At 46.4% G+C, this 27,250-nt stretch overlaps 1 protein-coding gene across 1 annotated transcript in view; it reads right to left on the reverse strand.

Moving 5' to 3' along the window:
- Window positions 1-1,263: 1,263 nt before the first annotated feature.
- PROSER2 (proline and serine rich 2) overlaps window positions 1,264-27,250 on the reverse strand; it is a 44,066-nt gene continuing 18,079 nt past the window's right edge. The window contains 3 exon segments of the mRNA NM_001434893.1: window positions 1,264-4,460; window positions 6,119-6,371; window positions 26,402-26,619. Of these exon segments, the coding sequence (NP_001421822.1) occupies window positions 3,481-4,460; window positions 6,119-6,371; window positions 26,402-26,539 (1,371 nt within the window). The 5' untranslated portion in view covers window positions 26,540-26,619 and the 3' untranslated portion in view covers window positions 1,264-3,480.

A 27,250-nucleotide genomic window follows, 5' to 3' on the forward strand; every position in this document is an offset into this window, starting at 1 on the left:
GTTCTCCCCCACAAGACTTAGGAGGAGATTGTCCCTGGGGAGAGAAAAGCAAAGATCAACATTCCCACCAATTCTGTGAAGCTAAGAGGCACATGATCAGAGCAGGAGGAGGAGGGCTGGACTAGTCACTGGTCCTCTTACCTTTGCAGATGAGACTCTGGCCATTTGCACATATATGCCTAAAAGTTGGGGGGAATTTATTCCCTCTGATTTTAGGTATCATGATAAAGAGTTTCATAACAATGGGGACTGATTTCCAAACATCGCTTGGAAAAAAGCTCAGCACTTAAGATCCATCTTTCCTTTTGGAACAAGTTTGCTTTGAAACATGGTTTTTAAAATTCCCTTGATGGAGTTCCTTTGTGGCATATTGGGTTAAGAACCTGATGTTGTCACTGCAGTGACTCTGATTGTTGCTGTGGCTCAGGTTTGATCCCTGGCCTGGGAACTTCCACATGCCACAGGCGTGATCAAGGAAAAAAAAAAAAAAAAAAAGATATTCAAAACTCCCTTAAATGGAAAGTTCCCTGGTGGTCTAGTTGTTAGGACTCATGCTTTCACCGATGTGGCCTGGGTTCCATCCCTGGTCTAGGAACTAAGATCTCACATCAAGCAAGCTGCAACCCCCCCAAAAAAATCCCTCAATGATGACCCTTTAGGTATATGCTGGGAGTTCCCTTCATGGCTCAGCGGGTTATGAACCGCACTAGTATCCATGAGGGCGTAGGTTCTATCCCTGGCCTTGCTCAGTTGGTTAAGGATCCAGCGTTGCCGTGAACTGTGGTGTAGGTTGAGGATGGGGCTCAGATTCTGTATTGCTATGGCTGTGGTGCAGGCCAGCAGCTGCAGCTCTAATTTGACCCCTAGCCTGGGAACTTCCATATGCTGCAAGTGCAGCCCTAAAAAAACAAACAAATAAAATATATATATATATATATATATATATATATATATATATATAAAATTAAAAAATCCTATCATATAGTTCTGGCAAGGAAACAAATGCCCCTCAGAAAACTAGTTGTTTTGGTTAAGGTGATGCATACACAGATTGGGTCATTAGCAGCTATAATTTGAATCTTGTACAAAAGATATGACTTTAATTACTAGGGTTTTGGGCACAAGAAATGGCCAGTGTAACAGTCAGAATAATTACGTGTAAATAGGTTAAAGAAATTATGAAGAAATAGAAGGAAAGGATATAGTCATTTAAAAGAAAATAACTGAGATTAAGCATAAAAGGCAAAAACAAAGCTGTTTTTACTTAAGATAGATCTCCAAATTTATTTTTCCAAAATGCCATTATAAGAACAAATATACTAACATATAGTCAAGTTCACCCTAATTACAATGAATTCAGAGGATATGATAAAAAGAAAGAATCCTCAAATTTAGGGGATATTTAAAATGTTAGCCATAGCAAGACCCTCTATCTTTTTTAGTTGAAGTATAGCTGATTTACAATGTTGTGTTAACTTCTGCTTTACAGCAAAGTGGTTCAGTTACATGTATATACATTTCTTAAAAAATATTCTTTTCCATCACGGTTTATCATAAGACATTGACTAGAGTTCTCTGTGCTATACATACAGCAGGACCTTGTTGTTTAGCCTGTCCATGTATAAGAGCTGACATCTGCTAACCCCAGCCTCCCACTCCAGCCCTCCCCCAACCCCCTCCCCTTGGCAACCACAAGTCTGTTCCATTATCAAGATCCTTTATTTTTCAACACCATGTAATATGGCATCTTGCTTTATTAAAACGAAGTAAGGAGCCCCTAAGAATCCTTTAAACACATCCAACATAAACAGGAGTAAAATAGAAAGTATTTTTCAAGACCTGTAAATTCAAAACACTTATTTAAATTAAGACCATCAGGAATCTGTGAGACTATTTCAGGAGGACACGGGCTGGGCGAGACACTAAATACTGTCATTCTAAGGAACACATTACAATCATTTTATGTAAGTTACAAGGCAAACTGAATACTATGTAAAACATCCTTCACAGCACATTTAGAAGTCTGAGTTTAAATAATGCTCAACAGGAAAGAAACAGAATCTGTGACAGTGGCTGAGACGTACAACAAAAGGGCCAGCTTTCAAGTGTGGTCCTTCCCGGTCTATTTTTAGAGGTTTAAGACTCCACCCTGAAATAGTTTTGATAATAATCCTTGTGGTTACAACTCAGCATGTAAGACATCGTCTGGGAGAAAACCAGTTCTTTTCAGGCTGTGGCACCCAGTTCAGTTTTTTTCCCTTTTAAATTAATCCTGAGATCTTGCCCACGGAACAAGGGGAATGTTAAGAATCTTTTTGTTTCCTTCTGTTTACCAGCCACCTTAGAACATGCAAAACTAAAATGAGGTGATAAAATTAGGTGATAAAGGACATCTTTAAAAGTCTACTTCACTAAAAAAGGAACTCCTGCTGAGTGGGAAGCTTATTTGGACTATTCCTTTAATTGGGAACAGAATGCATTGTTGAGGTAAAAGCACTTTGGATCACCGAAATGTTATGGAGATGTGTCCTTAAAAGACTTCCTCATTGGGAAGTGACCATTTCTGTGTCATCATCTCAACACTGAGATGGCTTGTCTATCAAAACAATAGGAAGTGCTTGCATCCTGTAGTTCTGTAATAGGGTTTTAAGAAGTTTATATATATACACACACACACCTCTATCTGTATATAATAACATGTATCTATAAACACATATTATGCACATGTATATACACAGTACACACTCATACACATATCTCCCAGTCACACAGACTCTGTAGTCTGAGACTGGCTTTCTTAAAACTACCACCTTGTCCAAACTCAATCTTCCTATTCTGCTCCCATAACACAAAATTACAGTAAATCATACTCTAAAGGCTTCAATTTCCAATTAAAAAACAAAACAAAACTGGGCAAACCAAAGTATATCAAGAAACAAAGGCATAGCTCAGGCGAACATACTTTCACCCTTGAAAAACAAAAAGCCAAAAAAATATTTTAAGATACTGTGAAAGTTGAACACGCATTTCTTCTTTATTTTCTTGGAAAGGAGGGGAGGACCCCTTTTTTAGAGAAACAAGTATGAGATCTAAACTGGTAAACTGGCTTTCGTGTTCATGCACTTGGGATAAAAGGTTAGAGACTCAACAAAAAATCAGCCTCAACCCCCCTCTTCCTAGGCCCCAAAACATGTGGCATTTACAAACCATAGAAACCTGTAGGTTTTCAAGGTTATTTTCCGAGCTCTTGGAAAAGGGCAGACAGGATGTGGTGCGGGACCCTCTTGAACGGAAGGATGGCCCAGCTCATTTGCGGACGGGAGCAGGGCATCCCCTCTGCTGAGTGCTGGGCCCGCATCTCTGGTCCTCAACCAGGCACCGCAGTCCTGACTTTGCCGCTGCGCCGCACGCATGCGCACATCCATTTTCTGGCAAAAGGACCTGACCACCCTGCCTCCCCCAGAGCCCGCTCGCTCTCCATCACAAGTTCTCCTTCAGCAGGCCGAGTTTCCGCAGGGCCTCCCGACGGGCCTCCTCCGTGGAGCCCCGGCCCGAGAACTGGACAGTGATGCCCTGGGGCCTGAATCCCATGGCCCTGGGGAGCGAGCCCGACCGCTTCCTAACATCCTGGCTGCAGTCTGGAGGCCGGGACGCAAGTTTGCTGGGGAGCGTCCCCGGGTCTGGACGGAAGGTGACCGTCTTGCCCGTAGAGATGAAGGGACCAGCCTGGCTCTTGAGGACATCGTGGATGTTCTGGAAGCCGTTGGCCAGCGGCAGAGGCTGTTCCGTCTGCACGGCCCTGGACTGCTGGGCGCCGTGCGCCCCTGCCCGCACGGGGACGGCTTCCTGGGCTGGGCCCGGCTGGCTCTGCTCCAGGGAGACGCTTCTCCTCTGCTCGGCGAGGTCGCCCCTCTGGGCCCGGTCTTCCGTCTCCCCCGCGGAGAGGAAGGAGACCCCGTTGATGTTGGCCAGGACCTGGGCCTTGCGCTCCTGCACGTTGACCGCGGCCTTGGAGATGGTCTTATTGAAGTCCTTCCCCGTGCTGTTGCTCAGGCTGATGTTGCTCGGGAAGCGGTGGATCTTGGGCGGCGCCGCGTGTCTGTGCCACGGCGAGTGGTCTCTGTGTCGAGGGGCCCCGGGAGTCAGCACCCTCCATTCTCCGGGCCTGCCCTCTATGGAGGGGGATGTGGGCGAAAGTGCTTCATTTCCTGCCAACTTCTCTGACATCTTTTGGGCGATGACGAGCGGAGTGGGGACTGAGCGGGGCAGTTTTGGGTGCTCTGCTGGAGGAGCAGGGGGCGGTTCTCTCCTGGGGTGGACCGGGGCTGCTGCGGGAACAGGCGGGGAAGGCAGCTGGAGCAGGGCCTCAGGACCTGGGGGGTCTGGCGGGGGAGACTTCTCAGCATCCTGTTTCCTGCATCCAAGGACAGGGATGTCTTCCTTTCCAACAGCGCCAGACCCTGGAAGGTAGTGAGCATCTTTATAAGCTACCACCGTATGGAGAAGTAAATGCATCACCTTTCCTTTTCACTGAATTTACAAAGGTCTCAAAGGGATGTGATGTCAAATGCAGTTGTACCTCCTGGAAGCTAAGCTCCCTCCTTCCTGTTCCCTGGACCAGCAAAAGAGAACTTAGTATGTGATTCTCATAACCATGGGCGAGAAGGAATGAATTAGCGGTGGTGAAAGATTTGCAAGCCCCAAACAGTCAGTACCTGGGAAGCATATTGTGTAAAAGCACGTTTCTAAGGAGCCATGATCCTGAGGCTTGTAACAGGCGGGAACAACAACTTGCCTTATGGGGGATTTTACAGAGGAGAAATACAGGCTGGGAAGTTTGTGGTACCCACCAACCCCTCCCTCTAGTCTTTCTAGATGAAGGATAGTTAGATGGGTCACTTTCCTCTACAAACAGAAATGTTTCCTGGCAGCATCTGGTAGAATTTAATAGGTCAGCCTCTGAACCTTTACAGGATCCTAACATATGTTGATCCCAGATCACTAGCACTTTTCTGCACTTATATTTATACACGTGTGTCTGCTGCAAAACTGGGAGTCATGTATTTATCTCTGTATCCTCAGAATCTCACACGATGCCTGCCACAGAGAGTGGGCTCTTAAAATTGTTATGGAAACATCAGGTTGGAGAATTTATGGGCAAGTGGCTTACTTTCAACAAGTGTTTTCCTCGGCACAATTATATGCTCTGATTTTCTAAAGGATCAGCTGGCTGGAGTTAATTTTAGGAACTATACCTCAGAGAAGTATGATAAAAATGGAAGATTTATATTAAGTCTCTTCGTTGAAGAGAGGGCTACAAACTCAGCCCCATATCTGGAACCACAGCAGATGAAATTCTGTGTAATACACAGTCTTGCTGGGGGGGGGGGGGAAACGGAGGGATAGATTTCTAGATGCTCATGACAAACGGCAGTATTTTGTTGTCGGCAGAGCAAGGCTATTTTCCCCTCATCTTTTCCAATCCATATCCCCTTGTTCACATTTCCAGGATCTTTTCCAACTAGGAAAAAAAATTGGAAGAAAGTTTTCTCCTTGTCCATCTCCCTCTGATTCTATCATAGGACTCAAGGGACAAAAAGCACACCACTCCTCTGATGCCACTCTGAGTCAAGCAAAATTTACAGAGTAGATGCCGAGCTGAATTTTCGTTCTGATTTTTTTTTTTCCCCTGAACCAAGTAGTCTTTTCCAGTTCAAATACTCCCAGCTTTGAAACAGGAGTATCATCTTGCCCAAGAATTGAAATTAAACCTCAAGGGCTCAAGCACAAGTTCCTTGTATGGTCTTTTTTGGTAGAATGGAATTCTTCCCTGAAGCCATTCCCAGTTTTCTTTCTTTCTTCTCTATATGTATACAATCTGTTTGTTTGCGGAATTAGTCCTAATTGTTATTCTAGCCCTTTTGGAACGTCCCTTCATGTGTTTTCATCCTAATGAAAGCAGCACCTCGGCTGGACAATCTAACTACCAAGAGGATGTTTCTCACTATAAAAATCTGATCAGCTCCACAAGCTTCCATACTGGAAACGCAGAGAACACAACACAAAAGGAGAGCCTTTGGCCAAGTCAGAGGTCGGGGACTTGTGCTCCGGTCCTCACCTGCTGCCTCTGTTACATCCTGCAGGCTCTCAGGCTCCCCGGCTGCAGGGCCCGGCTTAACCAAGTCCACAACATCCTCTGGCTCAGACGGACCGGACGCGCTCTCGTCCACAGATGGCAGAGAGAGGCATTGGGCATCACCGGCACACGGCACCTGCTCCCCAAAGTCGTCCTCCAGGGAATCAATTGTCTCTTCAAAAAACAGAAGGACGTCCTTTTCTTCATGTGTGAGGTACTTCAGGCTCTCATCATCCTGTACCAAAGGTTTGGGGAAGAGGCACGAAGAGATAAAAGCAACAGTGGTTACACTGAAGAGAAAAACCCCACAACAACGCAGGGATCTATATAGAGCCTGAGAGAGAATTCACTGCCCTCCAGTTTCCCACCTGGGGAGAGGGTAACATCCAGGTAACCCCCCAGTGCCCCCCTGCTGGTGTGTCCCTCTCCATTCTACCTGCAGAGGAGGGAAGGCTGCCCAGAAGGTGTAGCCCATTACAGCTCATAGACACTTGGTTCTAGTAGGTCAGTGATAAGAAAGCAACCTCCTTGCAAAAGGTCTTTTTCCGCAGATACACCTGGTTTCCCCGTAACAGCACTAGGGGGCTCTTGGCTGAGAGACAGTGGAGAGAACTCACATATTTATCTGCTCTCCCTCCAGAACCCTCACTAAAACAAACTTGGGCTTTATAATTTTAAAAAGGCACAAATCTCAAGGAGGAAAATAAGAGGAAAAGAGATGACAGCCACAACATTAGGAAAGGCAGACAGCAGGACAGGTGGTCACTGACTCAGAAGACCCAAAGGGGTGAATTCTGGTCAGCAGCTGAGGGTCTAGGAATCAACCTGCCGTGGCCAGGAGAGCCCACACGAAGCTCAGCACAGGCTGGAGGGAAGGCCCTGGAAGTCTGGTTAAGATGACATTGAAGAGAGCAGCCAGAACTGGATGAGAGCCTCTTTCAGAAACGATCAGGTCACCCAGGCAGAAAACTGGATGTTTACTCTCATTCTCTTTTCTCTGTTTTGGCCACACCCAGGTCATGTGGACGTTCCCAGGCCAGGGATCACATCCGAGCTGCAGCTATGACCTATACCACAATGGTAGCAATGCCAGATCCTTGGCCCACTGTGCCACAGTGGGAACTCTTAGATGTGTATTCTTTTTTTTTTTTTTTTTTTTTCCCACTGTACAGCAAGGGGGTCAGGTTATCCTTACATGTACACATTACAATTACAGTTTTTCCCCCACCCTTTCTTCTGTTGCAATATGAGTATCTAGACATAGTTCTACACTTGATCTTAGCCAAAAGGCCGAGAAGCGATAGACATAGTTCTCAATGCTATTCAGCAGGATCTCCTTGTAAATCTATTCTAGGTTGTGTCTGATAAGCCCAAGCTCCCGATCCCTCCCACTCCCTCCCCCTCCCATCAGGCAACCACAAGTCTCTTCTCCAAGTCCATGATTTTCTTTTCTGAGGAGATGTTCATTTGTGCTGGATATTAGATTCCAGTTATAAGTGATATCATATGGTATTTGTCTTTGTCTTTCTGGCTCATTTCACTCAGTATGAGAGTCTCTAGTTCCATCCATGTTGCTGCAAATGGCATTATGTCATCCTTTTTTATGGCTGAGTAGTATTCCATTGTGTATATATACCACATCTTCCAAATCCAATCATCTGTTGATGGACATTTGGATTGTTTCCATGTCCTGGCTATTGTGAATAGTGCTGCAATGAACATGCGGGTGCATGTGTCTCTTTTAAGTAAAGTTTTGTCCGGATAGATGCCCAAGAGTGGGATTGCAGGGTCACATGGAAGTTATATGTATAGATTTCTAAGGTATCTCCAAACTGTTCTCCATAGTGGCTGTACCAGTTTACATTCCCACCAGCAGTGCAGGAGGGTTCCCTTTTCTCCACAGCCCCTCCAGCACTTGTTATTTGTGGATTTATTAATGATGGCCATTCTGACTGGTGTGAGGTGGTATCTCATGGTAGTTTTGATTTGCATTTCTCTTATAATCAGCAATGTTGAGCATTTTTTCATGTGTTTGTTGGCCATCTGTATATCTTCTTTGGAGAAATGTCTATTCAGGTCTTTTGTCCATTTTTCCATTGATTGATTGGTTTTTTTGCTGTTGAGTTGTATAAGTTGCTTATATATTCTAGAGATTAAGCCCTTGTCACTTGCATCATTTGAAACTATTGTCTCCCCTTCTGTAAGTTGTCTTTTTGTTTTCTTTTTGGTTTCCTTTGCTGTGCAAAAGCTTTTCAGTTTGATGAGGTCCCATGGGTTTATTTTTGCTCTAATTTCTATTGCTTTGGGAGACTGACCTGAGAATTAGATACTTATTCTTAAAGAAAGTGAAGGCATATGAAGAAGAGAGGGTTTGCATCAAGCTGAGTTCACGGTGAAGAACTGTACTGAAAGTAGGGACTCAGGGAATCGAACTGACCCTCTGGGCAGCAGAAGGGTCTTCTCTGGGAGCCTGAATGGACCAAGAGCCAAGAAGCGGACACCACGGGCTCCCCAGTGAAACAGCCTAGCAAGACTGGAAAAAACAAACAAACAAACAAAAATCACAGTCCACAACCCCAGCACAGAAGTTCTAATCAGTTTCTCAACATCCTACTTTTAAGGTGTTCATATAGCTACTGATCACCAAGTAGCTGAGAAAAACCTTAAACAAGAAGGACACACAAAGCAAGACAAGAAGGGAAACAACTTGCAGGAAACAAACTACTCAAACAACAGTGAAAATGCCAAAAAGAGGATCATGAGCATCTCTGCAGGGGATCAGAGGAGAGACTGAATCCATAAGCAGGAATACGATGCTGTTTAGAACAAACAGAAGACAGAAAAGAACTCTTAGAAACTAAAACTATGAGAGAGAGAGAGAAAAAAGAAAAATGAAATAGAATCCCAGAGATAAAGTAGAGAAATCACAAAAGTACAACAAAAAGTCAAAAAAAATTTAAGCAGAGAATTAGAGAATAAATGTGCGAGGGCTAACATGTGAATAATAAGAGTTCCAGAAAGAGAAATTAGGAAAAACAGAGGGGAAGAAATGATCAGAGTAAACAAGTAAAATAGTTGAGAGACGTGTCCTTAAACAGAGGAATGCAAGTTCCCAGTTCAAAGGAGCCATGAGAATAACCGGATGAAGAAGACTAAAACAGACCTACGCCAAGGCCCATCCCTGCGAAATTTCAGCCACTGGAGACCAGGAGAGATCCTGAAAGTTTCCCAGGCTGGAGAACAGGTCACAAAACAAAACATCAGGAGTCAGAACAGCAGCAGCCTTCTTAGCAGCAGCACTGAAAGCCGGGAGATCATGCTGTGATTCCTCCAAAATTCCAGACGAATTCGTGACTAGAATTCCATACCTGGAATCAAGCCAAGGCTAGAGGAGAATAAGGGTCTGAGCAGCGGATCTCCCACGCCTGCCTTTCTCAGGAAGCTACCGCAGGGGAGTCGGGGTGGGGCTGTTCCCCAGACAAGGGAGGAACCAAGAAGAAAACTTGGGAGCCAGGAAACAGGAGAGAATGAGGGAAAGCTGAGGGAACCCCAGGATAACAGTGACATGCCCAGGATGTCTGCTGTGCAGCAAACAAGCAGCCTCGTTCTGCGCAAGCCAGAGGCCACTCAGAACATGAACAATGCCAGCAGCTGAAACCAAAGCCGTTATTCACCCCCGAAAAAACTAAAGTTATGAGAGAAAGCATGTATCTGTGAGACACAGACACACAGGTATAGTATATCAGTATATACAGCAGGAAAACAAGAAACGGGCATGGCACCCTCACATGGACCCTCCTACAGCCATTGTAAATGGTGTTTTCAAAAGAATACAATGTTAAGCGGAAAAATGCAGATAAGAAAAATAAGAGTTGTGTCAATTTGACTTAAACACATGCATACTTCGTATGTCACACATACAAAAACTACAGAGACGATACAGAGGAACCTGTCAATAGTGCGGGTGGGGGATGAGGGTAAAGAAAGAAACAGGAATGAGTTACAAGTCACCGCTTCTGGTGAGTCGGAGAGTGAGCACTTGATGGGTACAAGTAAAACGAATGCTTTTCGTAAACCTTGTAAAACGATTTGAGGCATCCCTAGTGGCTCAATGGATTAAGGATTCAGCATTGTCTCTGCTCTGGCTTGGGTTTGATCCCTGGCCTGGGAACTTTGGCATGCTGCAGGTGTGGCCAAAAACAAAAACAAAAACCATTTTGACTCTCTACAATGGGCATAAACTTTGATAAAACAATAGGAAAAATTGTGGGGAAAGCAAAGGTCACTAAGAGTTAGCCGTATGGTGCAGAATAATGCATTTCATACCGTGATCTGAGAAGTATCCAAATGCCCACCAACCCAGGCCCCTCAGAGAGCCTGCAGTGTCCAGAGCTTTAGTGTCAGAGTCTCTGGGTCACAGATAGGTGTCTGCTTTGATAGACAGGGCCACACAGTTCTCCCAAGTGGCCGGACCAGCCCAGGGGTAGGTGCACAGCCCTGCACGGTAGGTGTGTGCTAGTGTCTTGTTCTGATATTCAATCCACGCCCCAGAAGAGAAGTGGTGTTGAGATTTTTTTTTCCCCTGTGATACTTAACTGGCCATTTGGAGATCCTCTTAGGAAGTGCCTGTTTAAGTCGTTTGCCTGTTTTTCTATCAAGCTGTCTTTAAGAAATAATTTGTGGGTATTCGTTTATGCATACTAGATACAAACCCTTTGTGGGTATATTTATTGCAAATAATTTTTCCTATCCTATGGCTTGCCTCTTCTCTCTGTTTTAATGGGGGTCTCTGATGACTAGTCTTTAATTTTATTTTATTTAAAAATTTGTAAAAATTAGAGTTGATTTACCATGTTCTCTTAATTTCTGCTGTACAGCAAAGTGACCCAGTTATACATTTACATATGTTCTTTTCCTCATGTTATCTTCTGTATCTACACAGCAGGACCTCATTGCCTATGCATTCTAAGTGTAATAGTTTGCATCTACTAACCCCAAACTCCCAGTCCACCCCACTCCCGCCCCCTCCCCCTTGGCAACTGCAAATCTGTTTTCCATGTCTATGGGTTTGTTTCTTTTCTGTAGATAGGTTCATTTTGTGCCATATATTAGATTCCAGATACCAGTGATATCATATGGTATTTGTCTTTCTCTTTCTGAATTGTTTCACTTAGTCTGAGAATCTCTAGTTCCACCCATGTTGCTGCAAATGGCATTATTTTGTTCTTTTTTATGGCTGAGTAGTATTCCATTCCATGTATGTACACATCTTCTTAATCCATTCATCTCTTGATGGACATTCAGGTTGTTTCCATGTCTTGGCTATGGTGAATAGTGCTGCAGTGAACATAGGAGTGCATCATATATTTCAATGAAAATTTTGTCCAGATATATGCCCAGGGGTGGGATTACTGAATCACATGGTAGTTCTCTATTTAGTTTTCTGAGGTACCTCCATACTGTTTTCTATAGTGGATGTATCAATTGACATTCCCACCAACAGTGTAGGAGGGTTCCCTTTTCTCCACACCCTCCCCAGCATTTGCTATTTGTAGACTTATTAATTATGGCTATCCTGACTGGGGTGAGGTAGTACCTCATTGTACTTTTGACAGGCACTTCTCTAATAATAAGTGATGTTGAGCATATTTTCATGTGCCTGTTGGCCATCCATATGTCTTCTTTAGAGAAATGTCTATTTAGGTCTTCTGCTCACTTTTCAATTGGGTTGTTTGTTTCTTTGCTGTTGAGTTGTATAAGTTGTTTGTACGTTTTAGAGATTAGGCCCTTGTCAGTTGCATTGTTTGAAACTATTTTCTCCCATTCCATAGGTTGTCTTTTTATTTTAAATAGGTCCCATTGGTTTATTTTTATTTTCATTATGCTAGGAGGTGGATCCAAAAAGATATTGCTGCAATTTATGTCAGTGTTCTGCCTATGTTTTCCTCTAGGAGGTTTATAATATCTGGCCTTATGTTTAGGTATTTAATCCCTTTTGATTTTATTTTTGTGTTTAGTGTTAGAGAATGTTCTAATTTCATTCTTCTACATGTAGCTGTCCACTTTTCCCAGCATCTCTTATTGAAAAGACTTTCTTTTTTTCCACTGCATGTTCTTGCCTCCTTTGTTGTAGATTAGTTGGCCAAAGGTGTGTGGGTTTATCTCTGGGCTTTCTATATTATTTCACTGATCTATATTTCTGTTTTTGTGCCAGTACCATACTATTTTGATGACTATAGCTTTGTAGTATAGTCTGAAGCCGGAGACTGATATTTGATGTTTTATGATGCAATTATAAATGATATCACTTAAAATTTTCTAATTGTTGCTGCTCTATAGAAATACAAAGTATATGGACCTTGAGATATGTATGTCTGACAAATCTGCAGCACAATACTAACAGTTCATCTGTAGGTTCTTTTCAGTCTTCTACATATACAGTTGTATTTGTAAATGAGAGATTTTTAATACCTCCTTCCCATTCCTCATGCCTTTTGTTCATTTTTTTCATTCTTCCTTATCATACCACCAAGTTCTCCAATTAGTTGAACAAAAGTAGCCTCATCTTTCATCTTGTTCCCAATGTCATGGAGAAAACTTTTAATATTTCACCATTGAGTACAGTGTTTGCTTTTTTTTAAAAATGATATTCATCAGATTAAGAAAGCTCTCTTTTATTCCTAGTTTGCCAAGTATGTTTGTCTTTAAAATAATGAATGAGTTTTGAACTTTGTCAAAGGCTTTTTTCTTCATTTACTGCAGTGGTTCTCAGCTGGAGGTGATTTTACCCTCCATGGGGCATTTGGCAATGTATGGGGAGAATTCTGGCTGGCACAATTTTCTCCTTTATTCTGTTAATGTACTGACATATAATGATTGATTTTTCAACTATTAAACCAACCTTGCATTCGTGGAATAAATCCAACTTGGTTGTGATATTAGTATGCTTTTTAAAATGATTTTTATTTTTCCATTATAGTTGATTTACAGTGTTCTGTCAATTTCTCCTGTGCAGCAAAATGACCCAGTCATATATATATATAAATAAATATATTTATTTATATATATATAAATATATATTTATATATATATTCTTTTTTTTCACATTATCCTCCATCATGTTCCATCACAAGTAATTGAATATAGTTCCCTGTGCTAAACAGCAGGTCCTCATTACTTACCCACTCCAAATGCAACAGTTTGCATCTATTAATCCCAGACTCCCAGTCCATCCCACTCCCTCCCCCTCCCCCTTGGCAACCACAAGTCTGTTCTCCAAGTCCATGAGTTTCTTTTCTGTGGAAAGATTAATTTGTGCCATGCTTTTTATACATCACTGAATCTGACTTGCTCATATTTTATTTAGAACTTTTGCATATATATTCACAAGACAGATTATAATTTTCCTTTCACTGTAATCAAGTTTTGTATGTATTTCCTTTTTTATGTTTTTAAGTTTGAATTTAGGAAACAATGAGCCCTAAGATTTTAGTTCATGGCATATCTTTTTGCTCTACTTCTTCTGAGATTGGATGGTGCTGGGGGAGGAAAAGGCTGATTTTAAGAGCAGTTTTTCTCCACTGAGTTTTTTTTTTTTTTTTTTTTGGCCTTTTGTCTTTTTTAGGGCCTCCCCCACAGCATATGGAGGTTCCCAGGCTAGGGGTCTAATCGGAGCAACAGCCACCAGCCTATGCCAGAGCCAAAGCAACACCAGATTGGAGCCATGTCTGTATACTACAACACAGCTCACAGCAACACCGGATCCTGAACCCATTGAGCGAGGCCAGGGATCGAACCCGCAATCTCATGGTTCCTAGTCGGATTCATTTCTGCTGTGCCACGATGGGAACTCCCTCCAGTTAAAACTGTAACAGTTTGGTATCAACGAGGTCTCTGTAATTTTATCAGTTTACATCTCTAGTGGTTGTGTGGCCCGTAAGAACTTCAATTTTCCCTCTTTAAGAGCATCAGTGTGAGGGGACATCAGAAGAGCAGCAAGATACTAGAAGGGAAAATGAGCACAAAGCATTCCTTGTGTAATACTTTTTATTAAGCACTGAACCAAAGAAGAGAGGACTAGGTTTTAATAAAAGAACCTGCGTCGTAATTTTAGCCATCCTCTGTGCCTACAGAATACATGACCAAGGGATTTACCCTTTGTTCTGAGAATCCAGGATCTGGCCCTACCCGCTTGTCCAGTGTCTCCTCTCCCCTCCCTTTTATACTCTGTGACTAGAGAACAGAAAACTGGAAAACCTTTTCTCTAAAGGGCCAGAGAGGAAGCATTTGGGGCTTTGCAGTCTTTATGGGGGCAACTGTTCAAGTCTGTCAGCATATATGAACGTTACAGGTGATATGTAAATGAAGCTTAGCTTTGTTACAATAAAACTTTATTTACAAAAACAGGCAAGGGGCCAGATGTAGTCCACAGGCTGGGGTTTGCTCACTCTTGCCCTGTAATCAAATCAAATCACTTGCAATTTCCTGTACCTGTTTCTCTGTCAGCAGGGCTCACAGCCACACAGTCCCATCTTACCTGTCCTTCCTGGTCCAATTTCAGTGTCGCCACACCTCCAGCCAACTCCCACAACATTCCCTGACTTATGCATTCAAATATTTGAGCAGCGAGCAAGCATCAGGCAATGTGAATACAGGGTATACATCACATTCTTGCTGTCTGGGAGAGCTCATCTAATGAGGGCTTCAGATAAGAAAGCAGGCAGTTACTTTAGGGGGTGGAAATGGCTGTGACAGGTGACTCTGGGGTGGTGGGGCTATCACCTCACACTCCTGGGGAAGGGGCCTGATGCGGAAAAACCCTGAAGAGGAAACAGTCATCAAGACCCTGAAAGAAGGAGGTGGGAGATCACCAAAAAGAGACCAGGGGGAACTCGATGCCTATTTTGGAGAGATCATGCGGGCTATAGTATGGAAAACAGGAAACAGTATGGACAACTGAATATGGAAACAAAGTAGACAAATGACTTTGAAGTCATCTACAATGGAGCACGGGTGGTGGGAACAGGAAGGAGGTGGAGCTGAGGGCTATTTAACAGGAAGAATCAACTCCGTATACAGTTCTGCCTTTCACACTAGTTGGGCATCACCCACGCCCTTCACCTCTGCTAAACTTCAAAGGAAACCACGCACGAAGCTTAGACGGGGTCTCGTGTCCAGGAAGCAGTTACAGCAACCACAGTGACAGCTGCCTCCTCCCTTGCAGGTCTGTCTTGATCCTCCAGCCACCAGAACATGACGCTTTCATTAGAGGTCCGGTGGTGCTACTTATTTCGGGAGTTTTCCAGACGTACGGCGGGTCAGCAGGGTCATTTGGAGGGTCACGACACGTCGGGGACAGCATTCCTGCTTCTTCTCTGTCTGCCTGAGACTCACTAGATTACCCACCCCACCCTTCAGCTCACAGCACCCAGCCCTGCTTCTCCCAGATTCACCTTAAGCCATGTCACATTCTTCTTCTCTCCATGCACAGTAGGTCAGCTCGGAGACGCCACAGCAACAATCAAAACCCCTGCAAGTCTGAAAGGATTAGGGCTCTCGGCATGACCAAGACCCCTGCAGTTACTAACTGCAACCACCACGGATGTTGTTAGGGTGACGTGATGATAACGACCAGAGCCCAAAAATGTCTTCACCACAACTACTTGTTAAATTAAAAGTCTTGGGAAATAAACAAATGCCATTTACCCCCTTCCTCCTACTCTGACCTCCCCAGTTCAGTGTCTCAATAGAGTTATTCCCAAGATTTCTGATAATCCATTTTGGCTGGATATAATAATTTCTCTCTGGTTGGAAAGTCAATAGAATTAAAAAGGCAACTGGCCTGTAACAGACCATCAGCTTAAGACACAGGCCAGTTCCCCATATTAAGTGAGGCGCAATAAGAATGGGGTAGGGAGTTCCCATCGTGGCGTAGTGGAAACGAATCCGACTAGGAACCATGAGGTTGTGGGTTCGATCCCTGGCCTCGCTCAGTGGGTTCAGGATCCGGCGTTGCCGTGAGCTGTGGTGTAGGTTGCAGACTTGACTCAGATATGGTATTGCTGTGGCTGTGGTGTAGGCCAGTGGCTGTTGCTCCGATTAGACCCCTAGCCTGGGAACCTCCATATGCTCAGGTGTGGGCTCCCCCCCGCCGAAAAAAAACAACCTTGCATGCCTAATCTCAGAGCACGGATCCCCAGCACAAAATTTTGTTTGGAGAAGCTTCGAGAGGGAAGTGTCTAATCAGCCATTTATGTTGTGCAACAAACCACAGGACCCACAGGCTAAGAGATGCGACCAGAGGTCAGTGAGTCCAGCTCCCACATCTGAGGGCAGGAAAACGGGTTCAGAGGCACTGCAGTGACTTTCTTTTTTCTTTTTTTTTTTAATTTTTTAATTTTTTTTTTCTTTTTTGCTATTTCTTTGGGCCGCTCCTGCAGCATATGGAGGTTCCCAGGCTAGGGGTCGAATTGGAGCTGCAGCCCCCGGCCTTCGCCAGAGCCACAGCAACGCTGGATCCGAGCCGAGTCTGCAACCTACACCACAGCTCACGGCAACGCTGGATCGTTAACCCACTGAGCAAGGGCAGAGATTGAACCCGCAACCTCATGGTTCCTAGTCGGAATCGTTAACCACTGCGCCACGATGGGAACTCCTGCAGTGACTTTCTGAGGGTTGTACAAGGATTTCGCAGTGCGGCCAAGCCCGGAACCAGTCTACACCGGCTTTCTATTTTGTTTGACTTATCTCCCTTTCCAGTCACGTGCTGATCTAAGATCCAAGCTTCGACTCCTGCCTCTCACACGTCTTTGCCTGGGGCTCCTCATGCTGGCACTGCTCCCTCAGCGCTCTGGTAAAACGTGAGACACAAATCAGATGTCATCAGGTCGGGCAGTGATCAAAGCCCCTGGTCCCCAGAGACTTGGATTCTTGCATCCTCACCTGTCTGGGGTTTCTGTCTCCCGGGTTAGAAGCTGGAGGATGGGCTGGGTGACTTGTTTGCGATCAGTCTGCCCTTGAGCCTTGACCTAAGGGGGCGGGCCCCAAACACTGGGGACTCAGTTGCCTAATTCCCCCAATAAGAAGTGCCCTCCAAATGACCCTGGACTTGGCATGTGCCAGAGACGAAAGACGGCAGACACAGAGAAAGCCCCGTGCCAGGGGCCGGGGACTGTGGGGTTCAGGGCCAGAAAAGGGGCGCATAGGCCTTGTCCGAGAGAAGTCCTGTCCACGCCTCTGTCCCCAAGAGATGCTGACACTGCCCCTCAGGCCGGAGCTTAAAGAGGAAGACGTGGGGAAGGGGCAGAGCGGGGAAGGCAGGGCGGCGAGCACGGGCCGCTATGGAGCCAGGAAGCGGATGAGTGGTTGCCCAGGGCCCGGGGCAACTGGAGGGAAGTGGGGGGGTGACTGCCCACGGGCACGGGGTTTCTTTTGGGGTGACGAAGATGTTCTAAGTTTGCTTATGATGATGGCTGTCTGCCTCTGTCCATCTCCTAGAAACCGCTGAACGGCATGCTGTAATAATGGGTGACCGCATGGTTTGTGAATTATATCCCAGCAGAGCTGTTATATTTAAGAAAAGAAAGCAAGGCAGTGGCCTGGTGGCCCATGTGAGGCAGGAAGAAAGCCGGCCCTCTGGCCGTGGTGGCCCCTGCTTGACCTCTGGTGGTATTGGACAGGAGATCTTCCAACTCAGTTCCCAAAGAACCAGGCAGGTAGGAAACGGAGACAAAAAACACAGCAGCTTTCTTGAGAAGAGGTGAACGGGAGAACTTAAGTTTGTACCTATTATTTAGAAGGGAACAAGCGACAGCAGAAATTAAAAAAAAAAAAAAAATCCCTTTCTTTCAGTTGAGGGTTTTTTGTTTTTGTTTTTGCCTTTTCTAGGGCCGCACCTGCGGCATATAGAGGTTCCCAGGCTAGGGGTCCAATCGGGGCTGTAGCCGCCGGCCTACACCACAGCCCCAGCTCCACTGAGCGAGGCCAGGGATCGAACCCGAAACTTCGTGGTTGCTAGTCGGATTCGTTAACCACTGAACCATGATGGGAACTCCTCAGTGGAGCTTTTAATGCGCCAATTTGGGCTGTGGAGTCAAAGGCTCCTCTTTCAGGCTATGGATCTCCAGATGTAGAAAGAACTGTCCAGAAAATCGTTCCCCACCTGGGCCACCCCACCCAGCATGCTGACTTCAGGTGATGTCTGCAAGCCTCCCAGGGAAACACGGTTTTGCTTCCAGAATGTGGAAGTTCATATGCTTCTACCCTAATCTGTACATTACGGCTGTGAAGAAATAATTGCTAATGTATTCAGGAAATTCAAAAGGCCGGGTCTGCTGCTGTAATTGTATGGCACCCTGTACCAGTCTCCCACGAGGACAGCCCCTGTCTCGGTTTGGCCGAACCTTTCCCACACAAAGATGACAGCCAAAGTGTGGCACTCCGAGAGGAACACGCTCCTGTGCTGGAGGACAAACTTTTTTTTGGGGGGGGTGTCTTTTTTGCATTTTCTAGGGCCACACCCGCAGCATATGGAGGTTCCCAGGCTAGGAGTCTAATCAGAGCTGTAGCCACCAAGCCTATACCACAGCCACAGGCACAGCAACACCAGATCTGAGCCGCATCTGCAACCTACACTACAGCTCATGGCAACATCAGATCCTGAACCCACTGAATGAGGCCAGGGATTGAACCCGCAACCTCACAGCTCCTAGTCAGGTTCGTTAACCACTGAGCCACGACGGGAACTCCAAGATTTCATTACTTTAAAACCCCAGTTGAGGAGTTCCCGCTGTGGTTAAGAACCTGAGGGTGCGTGTTCAATCCCTGGCCTCACTCAGGAGGTTAAGGATCTGGTGTTGCTACAAGCTGCAGAGTAGATCAAAGATGCATCTCAGATCTGGAGTGGCTGTGGCTGTGGCTGTGGTGTAGGCTGGCAGCTGCAGTTCCGATTCCACCCCTAGCCTGGGAACTTCCATATGCCACAGGGAGGCCAAACTAACCAACCAACCAACCAAGTTGATGAGAGACCCCTCCCCCTCCCCCGAGTTGAAACACAACGCAGCAGTAAGAAGAAAACAGGGCTGGCTGCTCCTGCACTTCCCACCTGGCTCTGAACACCACTGAATGCCACGCTTCCTTTGGCGACCCCGGACGAGGGACCATAAGTGCCAGTGGGGTTTCCCACGGTTTTGGAGTAAGGGTTTAATTATGGTCATTTCTAACTAGTCCCTGTTGTAATTTTCCACTGTGGTTTACTTAAACCCGTACTTCTGGCCGGAAGGAGACACAAGGAAGCCAGTGCAGAATGAGGTAGGCAGAGTTTTGATTACAGATGGAGAGACTCAGGGCTTTGAAGGGTTATGCCTGGGCTCCCTAGCGGCCCTCAGCTTCTCAGAACTGGCCCTTCGATAAAGCGATTCCCACTGGGGTGGAAATGCCTTAAGTACGTGGCATCATGTGTGAGACCTCTCCTAAACTGGGGTCCCCCCAGTCCGGGGCTCCACGTGGCTGTCATGTCCCTGGGCTGTGAGGCCCCGAAAAGATTTACACGGCTTTTTATTCCCTCGTTGCTGCGATTGTGTGTGTAGCGGGCATTTACTGAACTGAACTTTCACCAAGGCTATTCGGCTTTGCCTTAAAAGAGCTGCTCTGACCGGGAAGTCCTGGGGTCCATCTGGGGAAGGAGCCAGAGCTGAAAGGACGATGGGGTTTCTACTGATGGCTCAGCTTCTCCTTTCCACGCCTCTGCCTTGCAGCCTTTCCTTGAAACCTTCAGATTCACACTGTACCACTTAGAGGTCGCGCTGCGCCCGCCACATGGATGGCTTCGCACCCCCACCCCACCCCACCCCACCCCACCCCTGCGCTTTACCCTCCTATGATCTTCCTCTTCCACGACCGACGGGGCGGGGGCAAACGACCGCAGAAGGAAGCGAGATCGGGCGCCGCTCTCCGGTCATAGGCTCACTCACCGCATGGCTTTGGGGCCGCAACACTGTCCGCGGAGGGAGACGGGAGGGTTTCAAGACGGCTCACTGAAGAGCAAACCTCCAAAAACTCATCAGTGGATCTGGATCACTGTTTTTGCCTGAGTTAGAAGTCAGAGGGACTAGGAAGCAGGCCTGGGGACTGGAGATGTTTCCAGAATGCCCTTAAAAAAGTGTATGCAATCATGACGTTCCATAGGACTTGGCAGCGGGAAGATCCAGGGTGCCCGCGGGCAGAGCAGATGCAAGACCACATTCGGAATAAAAACCTAGAATCCTGGCACGAGGCAGCCCTGGCGCCGGCGGTGTGCCCCTTAATAATATCGATACTATTAAGGGGTTAAGAATACGTCACCCTAGGCCCAAAGCTTCCTTTGTCGCCATGAAGAGGTATCATTTATGACTGTCTCTGAATCCTTCCTGAACCATGGATTTTGAATCCCCACCACCTCTCGAGAGTTCTAGAACTGCACTGCCAACTTTGTACTGCACGGAAGCTGTCCTTACATTTCAAATTTTGTATACTTAGTCAAGTATACAAGGATTTGGCCAGTTTGTTTTAGTTCTAGCTATCACTTTCGCTAGAAAATGTTCAGAGGGGGAATTCCTTGCAAGATAGATGATGTACATACACAAGATAGATGATGTACATACAGGCAGCCTCCTGAGTGATAAGGAGCTCACACACCCCTCCCGCCCTCTGCAAGAGCCGGGGCATGAAGGCGGCCACATGGACAGCCACAGCAATCCTACTTCAGCAGCTATTTTAATTTTTAACTTGTACTGGCTCAGAAGTTCCTAAAGAGCAAAGATCTGTTATCCCAGGCAGCACTTCAACTGGTGTTTAGAAACTTTACAATTCTCTCTTTTAACATCAGGCATTAATGTTTTATCTTCTTTCAAAAATAGCCTTTACTTAAAAGAAATACACAGTGCACTATCTTTTAATTAGAGAGCCCCCCCAAGGGGTGCATTTAACCCCATACAATCTGGGGACCTAAAAACACTTACTGACAAATTGTTTATGAGGTCAGGGACTGAAAAACAGGGAGTGGAGAAATTACTTTGGTTGATTCTGATTCTAAAGAGGCAAGTCATAAAAAGACTGAGGGGTTAGGCGTTCCCTTCGTGGTTCCCTCAGTGGTTAACAAACCTGACTAGGAACCATGAGGATGCGGATTGGATCCCTGACCTCGCTCAGTGGGTTAAGGATCCAGCGTTGCCATGAGCTGTGGTGTAGGTCGCAGATGTGGCTCGGATCCCACGTTGCTGTGGCTGTGGTGTAGGCTGGTGGCTGTGGCTCCGACTGGACCCCTAGCCTGGGGACTTCCATATGCTGCGAGTGCGGCCCTAAAAAGCAAAAAAACAAAAAACAGAACGAAAACAAACAAACAAAAAAACACTGAGGGTTTAGAATAAAAACCTATATAGACACTCTTCAAGTTGAGACTTCCAGAAAGGAGAGTCTGAGGGCATCGGACTTGTAAAAAGTTTACAGATTCTGTAATGGTGTATAGACAGGTCACTCACTCAAAGGGCCCAGCTGTTAACACGATGTTTTGTAACAGTCAAGTGAGGAGTTCCCACCGTGGCGCAGTGAGTTAAAAATCCAACTGCAGGGAGTTCCCGTCGTGGCGCAGTGGTTAACGAATCCGACTAGGAACCATGAGGTTGCGGGTTCGGTCCCTGCCCTTGCTCAGTGGGTTAACGATCCGGCGTTGCCGTGAGCTGTGGTGTAGGTCGCAGACGCGGCTTGGATCCCGCGTTGCTGTGGCTCTGGCGTAGGCCGGTGGCTACAGCTCCGATTCAACCCCTAGCCTGGGAACTTCCATATGCCGCGGGAGCGGCCCAAGAAATAGCAACAACAGCAACAACAACAACAACAGACAAAAAGACAAAAGACAAAAAAAAAAAAAAAAAAAAAAAAAAAAATCCAACTGCAGCGGCTTGGGTCACTGTGGAGATGTGGGTGTGATCCCCAGCCCAGTGCAGTGGCTTAAAGGATCTGGTGTTGCCACAGCTGCAGTGTAGGTTGCAAGTGCAGCTTAGATTCAGCCTCTGGCCTGGGGAATTTTCAAATGCCCTGGGTGCAGCCATAACAAAGAAAACAAAACAACAACAACAAACAGAAGAAAGAAAAAAAAAAAAAAGGTCAAGTATCTTGCAGTTGTTTAGAAAACGTTAGTTGCCATTTAAAACCAAATGCCAAGTTTTCCATGTGTCAGGTCTAAGCACGGCACACGACTGTGAAACGAAAACAGACGACAACTAAAGTTGGCTCAATGATTTTTCCATAAAGGAGAACACTTGAAAAGAGTCCACAGGTCCAGGTAGAAGGTACTGGAACAGGACTAGGACACGTCCTCCATCAGACGTGCGAGATGGACAAGTGAGTGGGACGACCCAACCCCCTCACAGGAGTACAGCTGAATGATACACTTCGTGAACGTAGAATTTCTAATGCCCTTTGCGTGACTATGCTGTATTACAGACAGCCATGAAAATACAGATGAAATCGAATCCACCATAGTGCTACCGTAAGATTTTTACTGGATAGGAAAGAACTAGAGAGGGCAGAGAGTCTTTCATTTAAATTCAAAGTGATGCCCCACAGTAAGATGGGCAGAACACTGCGGGGAGGAAGAGGTACCTTCTTCTCATCTTTACTGGTCAAAGAAAGCAATTCAGAAGGCTGCTGCTAAGAGCTGAATCTAAACGGCATGGACCTGGAGTTCCCGCCGTAGCTCAGCGGTTCACAAACCCGACTAGCATCCATGAAGACTTGGGTTCGATCCTTGGCCTTGCTCAGTGGGTTAAGGATCCAGCGTTGCCGTGAGCTGTGGTGAAGGTTGCAGCTGTGGCCTCCATCCCGCGTTGCTGTGGCTGTGGTGTAGGCTGGCAGCTACAGCTCCGATTAGACCCCTAGCCTGGGAACCTCCATATGCTGCAGGCGCAGCCCGAAAAAGACAAAAAGGCAAAATAAGTAAAGAAAAGGCCTGGACCTAAATGAGAGGATGGAGGCAGGATGAAGTGGCATTATGCTCAGCCTGAGGCCAACGGGACACTGAAAAAGGGAAGCTGGTGCCAGCAATGAGTAAGCGCTGATTAGATGCTGGGCGTTCCTCTTTACAGTAACCCTTGAGGGAGAACCATCATCCCACTCACCCCCCTTGTATAACTAAGGAAGACGGCGATTAAGTAACTTTTCCCAGGTCACTGAGGGAGGTGCATTTGAATTTGAACCCAGACATGTCTCTCATATCCTTGTGTTTATTACTATTCTGAGCTAATTTTCAGGATACTGATTGGTTGGCAAAGGAGAAAGCAACTTCAAAGATTGGTGAGGACTTAAAAGAAATTATACGTATCTTGGGGGATGTCCTTCTGATCCTTACTCACCTCCCCTGGAGACCCTTCCTGGCCCAACACCATCCGGGCAGCTCAGAGGCATGAGGCTGTTCTCACCTGGCCCACCTTGATCTCCTCCCATTTACAAATGTGAGATGTAGTCTTTCCTGTCTTTGAGCCTAATGACACTTCTGATATCTTACCAAAAACTATGTCCAGACTATGTGAGTCTGGAGCTGAAACTTAATAGACCTCTTTCGAAGAAGAGCTTTGGTCTCTGGAGATGCCCCTCTGGGAATGACCTTCTGACCGTCAGCGTGACGCATATTCTTCAAATGTGCCGCATGATGGAATGACTAGCCCACCTGCTTAGACAGACCCTCTGTGAAGAGCTGTATTTATAGGGCATCTCTTGTCAACTTCCCGAATCCATTTCACAACCTTGCTTCTTCCAGTTCAGACGTCTTGCAGCTGCTCTGGTAGCTTTGGTCCCATGGCGAGGCTTCTGTTCCTTTTCTCCCACCCACACCTTCCTGCCCTCTAGATCACCCTGGGGATGAAGGACCTGTCGTGTCAAGGTCGTGCCTCCCTGTAGGGGTGTCCTGCATCCATGGGCTGATGGCTGGATGGGTATCTAGGCTCCACCCTTGGTGCCCGAGGAACCGCTAAGGCCTCTGTTAGGTGTGCATCACAGCCCGGCTTCTCTCTCTGCCCAGATCCTGCTGCTTCTTCCTTCCAAACGTTGAGCCCAGGAACACCCTTCATGAGCCTCTGGCACTGTAACCTCCGTCTCAGGATCTGCTGCCCCCGAAAGCAAATCCACAACCTATTCTGTTGTGGTGGCAGCTAAGCGCCACCTCCGGGTCCTCACTCTGAGAACAACGTGTCAGCATTTGAGAAGCCGGATAAATCACGGACACAGAAGAGACGGAAGGCAGCACGGAAGAGCCGTTAATGCCAGCCCGCCAAGGACAAGTCTGTAGAGATGGGTCAAGTCCTATCTGCCCTGGAAGACATGGCTTTGAGCCGCCACAGAGGGTGAGAGCAGAGGAGGCATCCGCGGGTTAATATGAAGAATGGATCCTAAATGACTACAACGCAGACAGAAAAGTAGCAACTTGCCTGAGGAACACACAATTTTGGGGGCATTAGCAATTAAGCTTTTCTTTTCTACTTCACCCTCCCCCCCAAAAAAACAAAAGAGAAAAGAAAAGTAGCAACTTTCCTGCCCCAGATTCAAAGCACTTGACATATCTGGGATTCTGGTCTCCCCCAGGAGGAGACAGAGAGCAGATGCTATTTCAACTTTCTATCAAAAGAGGCCATGTACAAAGGATGTTCAGAGCTTTGCCTCAAGTTCAACAAGAAAATGAATGTGAAAGGCAAGGAAAGAATTCAAACACTGACTCACAACGCTCCACACCCCTTTCCTCCAAGCTCAAGGCCATCTGATGACTATTCTCAATTTTATTACCCACCCCCCACCTCCACGGGGCAGTTCTTTGACTCTGGTTCTTTTTTTTTTTTTTAATTTTTTTATTTTCCCACTGTACAGCAAGGGGTCAGGTTATCCTTACATGTATACATTACAATTACATTTTTCCCCCCACCCTTTGTTCTGTTGCAACATGAGTATCTAGACAAAGTTCTCAATGCTATTCAGCAGTATGACTCTGGTTCTTAAGGAAGCCATGCCACGTTTTAGGAATGCCCGCTGCATCAGAGGGGGCTGCCTCCTGACCAGCTTTGGAGGGCAGACTCCACGAATGACCGGAGTATTCACCTCCATGTCTTCTCTACGTATCTTTCAATATGTCTTTTAATATAGTCTTTAAATTTCTGCACTTGCAGCATATGGAGTGTACCAGGCTAAGGGGTCAAATTGGAGCTGTAGCTGCCGGCCTACACCACAGCCACAGCAATGCCAGATCTGAACCACATCTGCGACCTACACCACAGCTCGCGGCAACGCCTGATCGTTAACCCACTGAGCAAGGCGAGGGATCGAACCTGCAACCTCATGGTTCCTAGTTGGATTTGTTTCTGCTGTGCCACGACGGGAACTCCTAAATGTATTTTTTAAATTAAAAAAATTCATCCAAACTCCCCATTCTTAAGAATTTATAAGTTCTCAAATATTCAGAGAGTAATTTGCAATATATTTTTCCTTCAGTGAATCAATCCAACAATGCTTATTACACTTTTACCATGGGAGTTGAGAAAAAGAAAATATGCAAGTCGGAGTCTATAAAATTCTATCATTACAACCAATCACCTTCCACACATTTCCTTCTGATGTTCAGCAGAGCCAGGGTTAATTTTAGGGCTCGGTGTCACGGAAGGAAATTTGTGCTCCCATCAGAAGATGGACTGAGATGAACAGTAGACTGTTATTACTGAGCTCCGACGCTACCTCTGTCCTGTCCTTCCCTCTATGAATATGAAGGTCTCGATCTTAAAAGATGACTATCCTGAGGGGCAGGAAGGGCCAAAAGTCATCTCTGAACTGTAAGGACTTTTTGTGAACGTGCTGAAGCTTGTCGACGCTTATGTGAAGCTCTGGATTCCAAGAGAAAAGGATGCAGAAGCATTTATATTTGCAAAAGAGTTAAACATCTGTTTGAAAGCGGATTTGATTTTACCCTGGGAGGTGTGTTCCTTCTCCCAGTCACCGGCCCTGAGAGGCAGCGGTCCCCTGGCCGGGGCGGGCAGCCACCTTCAGGCACGGTGCTCTCCAGGTCATCACCGCCTTTGCTAACACTCTGGACTGTGCGCATCCGAAGAGATAAACACCGAAAAGCCGCCTCACAAAGCAAGTGTTCCAAAACATCACGCTAGTCACCCCCGAAAGGATGCCGTCTGAGAGTCCCGACGGGGGGACGGAGTCAGCCCGTATTCGGGCACACGGAGCACTACAGAAACGGTTACTCACCAGAGTGAGACTTCTGGAGCGAGCGCTGCTGGTCCGGCTGTCCGAACTGCTTCCCCGGCTCAGGTCCCCAAGCTTGCAGCTTGGCGACAAGTCAGAGTCCATCTCCCAAGAGTCTGACTTCTGGTGATGGACAGGCATCCCCACGGCAACCCGGGCCGCTGCTTGATCACAGGAGGCGGGGGAGGGGCCGGGGTCCCATGCCCCCTAGGGGGTCACCTCTGGAGGAAGAAGCAGGAGAGGACAAGGGTTAGTGAGCCCAGACAGCGAAGGCCTGATCCCACGGCGCAAGGGCACCAGTGGCAGGTGTCGGCTGGTCCACAGCCCCGCCCACTAAGACCCAGATAATTAGGACCCTACGTCAGCTTGTTTGCTGATGCTCATTTTCTCCTTTATCTCCTTCTCCATCAAGAAGACGTAGGAAGTGTTTTTAAGGGAAGCTGGTGGACTGAAAATGGCTTTGGTGCTGAAAATTTGATGAAATCACGTTCTGGTCCCGTCCTTTGTTCTCCGGGGCTGTACGGTCAGGCCCCGTCACACGCGCACCCAGGCTTTCCCTGGGCTGCACGTAAATTCATCTTTTCTGCTTCACACACCACAACATTCTGGTACCTTTTCCAGCCTCATTTCAGCTCATAGTTTGAAGTGACAACAGCTAATAAATGACGAAGGGAAGGCTAGTTGGCACTCCAGAGATGCTAGACTCCCCAGAGGCCAGGATCCTACTGCAACGTCTGCATGAAACACTGAGGTCCCGTCCATTAATCCCATCAGGAAGTTCATGTCCTCACTTCCAGGAACAAAGACACTGAAACTGTCCCCTCAGCCGAGCTCCTTAGTCTCATACAGTCC

Source organism: Sus scrofa, chromosome 10 (genome assembly GCF_054392235.1).
Source record: "Sus scrofa isolate SSC_HxYL_T2T_F1_AM1 chromosome 10, Sscrofa_HxYL_maternal_Yorkshire_Landrace_v2.0, whole genome shotgun sequence".
NCBI lineage: Eukaryota > Metazoa > Chordata > Mammalia > Artiodactyla > Suidae > Sus > Sus scrofa.